The sequence below is a fragment of the Hydractinia symbiolongicarpus genome, chromosome 14, assembly GCF_029227915.1.
Source record: "Hydractinia symbiolongicarpus strain clone_291-10 chromosome 14, HSymV2.1, whole genome shotgun sequence".
NCBI lineage: Eukaryota > Metazoa > Cnidaria > Hydrozoa > Anthoathecata > Hydractiniidae > Hydractinia > Hydractinia symbiolongicarpus.
The window spans coordinates 8,230,748-8,236,970 of NC_079888.1; the positions used below are offsets into that span (position 1 = coordinate 8,230,748).

The following is a 6,223-nucleotide window of genomic DNA, read 5'->3' on the forward strand; positions in this document are numbered from 1 at the left end:
GTCCAGTTCAAATTTCAAATGACTATTTTCTCAATGTTTTGTGGATCATACAGATAGAAAACAAATTTGTGGAAATGTAAAATCAAACATGAGATTCTCTTGGCTTGGCAAGTTCGATTACCTATACAATGAACAAAATAAAACTTTAGTTCTGAACATAATCAAAAATTCAAGAAAAATCGTTAAAAAATAGACTGTCATTTTCTCACTTTTCGACCACGTATTTGTCGTATTGCATTCTGCTTTCTCAGCTGCCTTCTTAGCGTCTGTACTCTACGATATCGTTTGTTTATCTTGTGCACTGCCGGTTGCCGAAAGCGTTCCGCGAACGAAGTTCGAAACACTCCCCACCGCAAAATACTCAGCCTATAGTTTGTCTCTCTTCGGCCGGAATAAGCACTATTAGTCTTTGAACTGGTCGTTCTATTCTCGTATATCGAATACCTCCGTAGCTGTTAGCGTCGTTCTCGTCGCGAATGTTTTTGTAAGATACAGTTACACGTCTCACCTTTCCGTCGTCTCCAGGATGTGTCTCTGTGACCACTCCCATTTTCCATTCTCCTCGGATAGCGTTACTGTCCTGGATAAGTACAACGTCATCTTTTTGCACGTTATGCCTCGCAACATGCCATTTGGGTTGCATGACCATGTTGGGGAAGACATCACGGGACCACTTCTTCCAAAATGAGTTAACTACAGCTTCAATAAAGTCGAGCCTATGTTTGTTGCTAATTCTTTCTTTAAATGGCCCTTGCGGCGATTTGTTAGAAGCCCGCCCTAAAATAAGATCGTTGGGGCATATATAAGAGCCATCGTCCGGTGTCGTTGGGTGCGAACCGATTGGCCGTTGATTAAGAATTTGGGCCACTTCAAACATGACGGTTTGTAGCTCGCTAAACGTCATAATTTGCTCTCCGATTGTTGCATTTAGTACTCGTTTCACTGATTTCACTAAAGCTTCTGTCACACCATTAAACCATGGGCCATCGGCTGGAGAAAACCTCCACGTCGTGTTGTATTTTAGACCATATCGCTGAATCGACGACTGGCTCATACCTTGAATTGCAGTCTTTAGTTCGTTAGATGTCCCCACAAGCTGTGAACCTGGATCGCTGTAGATCCTGTGCGGCCAACCCCGTAAACTAGAAAATCGTCGTAGCACTTGAAGAAAAGCATCTGTCGAGTAGTCGTGGCTTAAATCGATGTAAACTGCTCTTGACACCATACATGTCATTATTACACCATAACACTTTCCTCTGACTCGTTTTTGAACTTCGCCACGAATGAGGTATGGTCCAAAGAAATCCAAACTGGTTGAACTAAACAGTGGCGACGGGCGAAGTCTCTCAACAGGGAGGCTACTCATGACTTGAAGACTCTTTTCCTTGCGTTTCCTTATACAGATAACACATCGCGACAGCATTCCTTTCACTAAGGCTCTCACTCCAATGATCCAGTAGTGCGACCTAATTCTTGATATCGTCGCTGATATCCCCAAGTGTCCACTCAACTTATGCTCTGTTGAGGCAATAAGATAGGATAGCCTGTGATATCCTGGTAAAAGGATGAACTTTTGCTTGTTCCACGTCGCCTCCATCCATCGCTCTGTCCGACCACCCACCACCAGAATTTCATCTTCATACTTCGGACACAGCTTAATATACTTTCCCTTCTTAACTTCGTCCTCGATAGTTCTCTGAGCTTCCTTGATGCAAAAATTGTCTGCATATTGCCGGTCCTCTATTGTCAGCTCGCCTTTGCCTATTTCTCTACCTTGGTTGGTCGACAGGAATCTTTTGTATAATCTTAGGATTCTTGCTGTCGTATTTCTAAGTAGCTCGAGTTTGCTGAAGCGCTCAATATCGATCCTCTCAGCTAATGTTTCCACAAACTGACCATCGGACACAGCGACAAAGGAAATCTTTGGACATTCTGGTAATTCTTTTATGGTGGTTGTACTTTGAACGGGCCAGTTATCAACGCATCGAGACAAAAATCGTGGTCCGGTCTGCCAAATGCTTTCCCTGTCGAGATCTTTTGGATGTTTTCCCCTGGTGATCCAATCAGCTATGTTTAGAGAGCCCTTCACCCAAAACCATTCTGATGGACTGGTAGAGTGTTGTATTTCGCCAATTCTGTTTGCAGCAAATGTGTTGAAACCATAACTTTCCTTCGAGATCATCGCTTTGACTATTTCACTATCAACTATGTGATACACTTTTGAGAACTTCAATTTAGTCTCCTTTTCGATAAAGCATCTGATGCGCTTACTTAAAACAGCAGCAATTAACTCCAAGCGCACAATGTCAATTATCCTTATGGGTGCGACTCGATTCTTAGCCACAATGATTCTACTTCCAAATGACCCGTCAATCAGTTCCCATCTGGCGTAAGCCACGGCACCGTATGCTGTTCCAGATGCATCAGAAAATATGACCAATGTAGGTTCTCCAACAGCTTTCTCCGGTTTGATGGCTCGCGGGTAAGAAATCCTTTGTAATTCAGGTAGCACTTGAAAGAATTCACGCCATTCATCCGCTAGATTTTCCGGCAGTGGGTCATCCCACGATATTTGTCGATCATTTGTCCATAGTTTTCTCATCATGATTTTGGCTTGTACGGTGTAGGGTGAAAGAAGTCCTAAGGGATCGTATATACCGTTGACAACTGATAATATCTCTCTTCTTGTGAATCTTGATGGCTCTGAAGTCTGTTGGAATCGGTAGAGGCGTTGACTTTGCTTGTTGATATCAAAAAGTAAGTGGTCAACTTTAAATTGCCATTTCATTCCAAGCACTTTCTCCGTATTCTCATTATCTAGTTCACCAATTGGATGAGTTCCATCACTACCTGGTTTCTCTAACCCAGATATCGTCCATTCCTTAATCTTAAAACCACCCGTAGCAAGAATGATATCGATCTCCCGAGTTCGCTGAATTGCTTCCTCTGCGTTATCAGCGTTGTCTGTGATGTCGTCCATGTAACTGTTGTCTATAATTGCTTTACACGCTATGGGGTAGTTCTGCCTTTGCTTTTCTGCCGTCTTTTGTAGGGCGACTATAGCCATAGTCGCGGAAGGTTTGTCTCCAAAATTTACAGCTGTCATCGCATATGTGTTTGGTTCTTTATCTGTCTGAAGATCTCGCCATAAGAACAAGTGTGTCATCTGATCACGAATTGGTATTTTTATAGCGTGAAACATTTTTGATATATCGCCAAGAAGGGCTACACGATTTTCTCTGAATCTCAGCAAGACCCCCAGCAACGTGTTCAACATATCTGGGCCTTTAGCATAATATTCGTTGAGGACATGGCCGTGGAAGTTGGCACTGCTGTTAAATACAATTCTACACGGTGTATTTTTAGAATCCGGCTTAAGGACGGCATGGTGGGAAATGTAATGAATTGGTCCGCCATACTGATTCAATTCTTCCGTACTGACTATTCTGGAAGCTCCCCTTTTAATCATGTCTTGAATTTGTCGATTGTAAGTATCAGCATGTTCTAAGTTCTTTAGTAAGCGTTTTTCGGTTGACTGTAATCTTGCTAGCACAACCGATCTATTGTTTGGAAGTTCATGGGGGTCCTTTATCCATGGATAAGCCGCCTCCCACCTTTTCTCGGTTTCATCATATTTTAAGTTATCTTCAATTAGCCTGTATTCTCTCTCTTCCTTCAGTGTCATATCCTTTCCCCCTGGATGACAGTTTCCACATTTGCAAGAACCACATCTAGGTGTACACTGAATTCCTAAGCTTTCAATAGAAAAGAATTCGTTTAGATGCCCTTGAACGTGGCAGACCTGTGCATTTTCCACTCTTTTAGTAAATACACCTTTTCTCACTGGCTGGCAACCACCTACTAGGCGACCAAATCTATTCTGAAGTACAAGTAAATGTCCTGCAACTTTTATCGGCACTGGATGGAAAGCTGCGTAGTCGTATCCAATGAGACAATCTATACGACCTCAAACTTGCGGTCTGTTAATACTGGTATGTGGAATGTCTGCTGTCAGTTCAGGATTGTCATTCGTGTGCACTCCAGCAATGTCATTAGAAATAACGTCAATCCCTAAGACATTAATTCGAACATGCCGATTGTTCTCATCAATGAGCGTAACATTGTATTTCATAGATTCGATAAGAGAAACTTCTCCACCGACTTTTGTTATCTCCAGTCTTGTACTCCTTCCGCTCAAATTTAGTCTTCTGGCTGCGTCGAAAGTAATTAGTGAAATAGTGCTTCTTCCATCCCACAGGACATTTATTTTATTTTTGTTACTACTGCCTCTACTGTAACATCTTACTTCCTGGACTTGAAGAATGACCTCTCTTTTTTGAGCGAATGAGCGACCATGAAATACAGCTCCAGAAGCGTGCGCTTCATGTAGAAGTTGGTGATGGGGCAATCCACACTCCTCTTCGCGACATTTGAATCCTCTCTTGCAATTGTTAGCAACATGTCCTACTTCAAGACATGCAAAACAAGCGTTATACTTTTTGGTTAGATCAACTCTTTCTTCCGGAGATTTGCTTTGAAAGAGTCTGCATCGCCAGATAGGATGGTGCAACCAGCAGCGCTGCTTCGATGTATTCCCAAGTCTATTTCGGGGATCTCGAGAGTCGCTTAGATTAACATTTCCCCGAAATTCATCACATGATCTGATATTGGAGCACTTGTATTCAATTCTCTCGCGATACGTTAAGAGTAATTTCAATAGTGCTGGGAATTTGTTTCGCGATATCTCTACCCTCTGTTCTCCAGTCGCTGTCTTTATCCACTCCTTCTGGACTTCATCCGATAGTCTTTCCTCAATAACCGAAACAATAGTAGCGTGGTTTATCTCTTGTTCCCTTCCCAGTCGTGCAAGTTCTCTGTGTGCTCTCTCAACGGTGTTAATCAGGTTTAAAGTGCTCTCCACATCGGAATCCTCACACATCGGAATCCGACATTTCTTTAATGTCTGCCATTATTGCGTCGACATGCTTACCTTCATCGCCATATTTCTTGTCTAATCGCGCCCAAATTTCATTGATGTCATCTAAAGACTCGACCTGTTCTTTAACGTTATCATTTAAGTAAGATTTTAGAACAAACGCGGCTTGATCGGTCTTGTATGCGGGGAGTATATATTTGACAAAACCGCTTTTGAATTTAGGATACTTTCTTAAGTTCCCGCTGAATGATTGAAATTTTAGTCTCTCCAAACGCAATCCTGACGAAGAAGCATGTGTTTGTTGCCTATGCCTCCCAAGGAAAACACGGGCCTCTGATCGAAGTTCATTACAGCGTCTCCATGCATCAAGGAAGCGCTCACTCTCTTCTCGGGTTGCTTCCTCATCTTTTAATGTCGACATGTATTCTTGTTGCACTTCTTCACAAACTTTCATCCTTTGATTTACCGTATTCTCTACCTCCTTCATTATCACAAATTCATCCTCAGTGTGGTCGCTGCTTCTTGAGTTCTAATTCCTTTTTTGCGTGTTCCTCAGCCTCTGATTTCTGAATAAACCAATTAGTTTTTTCTTCCAATTCACAATAGACGTTATTTAGTTCCTCTATCCAATTATCTTCCGTTTCTTGCTGTTCCGATGCCAAGATCGAAACAAATTGATCGTGCTTCTCCTGCACCACTATCCAAGCTTGTCTGAGATCTGAAAATCTATTTTTAATAGTGGCGAGAAAAGCGTTATTTTCAAGAGATTTTCGTAAGTTGTTAGCTTGTCTTGTGTAAGTTCTTTTAGCTTGTATGCGTTCCCTTTTCGCATTCGACTGATCGGGTACATCGTTTTCTGTGGTGCTCATTTTTGGGGCGGGTCCGCAGTTTATAGCTGGCCGGTCCGAAATAGCCCCAAAGTAACGTTTATTGGTCTACAGTGCTAATTGAAGCTACGAAGTCGCTTCAAAATTATGGCTTCCTCGTGATTTTTTTTAAGATGGCGATTTGGACAGTGTCCTTGCGTAACATTAACAGTGAATTAAGTACATATATAAATTCAATAAATTCGGATATTCAGTTGATCTTATATTCGCCTTTGCGATACATCAAGTGTAGTCAGTAATCGAATGTTTTGTGGATCATACAGATAGAAAACAAATTTGTGGAAATGTATAATCAAACATGAGATTCTCTTGGCTTGGCAAGTTCGATTACCTATACAATGAACAAAATAAAACTTTAGTTCTGAACATAATCAAAAATACAAGAAAAATCGTTAAAAAA

The 6,223-nt window shown here is 41.7% G+C and overlaps 1 protein-coding gene across 1 annotated transcript; it reads right to left on the minus strand.

The window, feature by feature from the left end:
• Positions 1 to 361: 361 nt before the first annotated feature.
• Positions 362 to 5,423, minus strand: LOC130625119 (uncharacterized). Its single transcript, XM_057440191.1, has 3 exons — positions 4,936 to 5,423; positions 3,974 to 4,883; positions 362 to 3,880 (listed from the first exon to the last, which is right to left on the minus strand). Exons 1-3 carry the CDS (start codon positions 5,421 to 5,423, stop codon positions 362 to 364), a joined length of 4,917 nt encoding a protein of 1,638 aa, XP_057296174.1.
• Between the last annotated feature and the right edge of the window lie 800 nt (positions 5,424 to 6,223).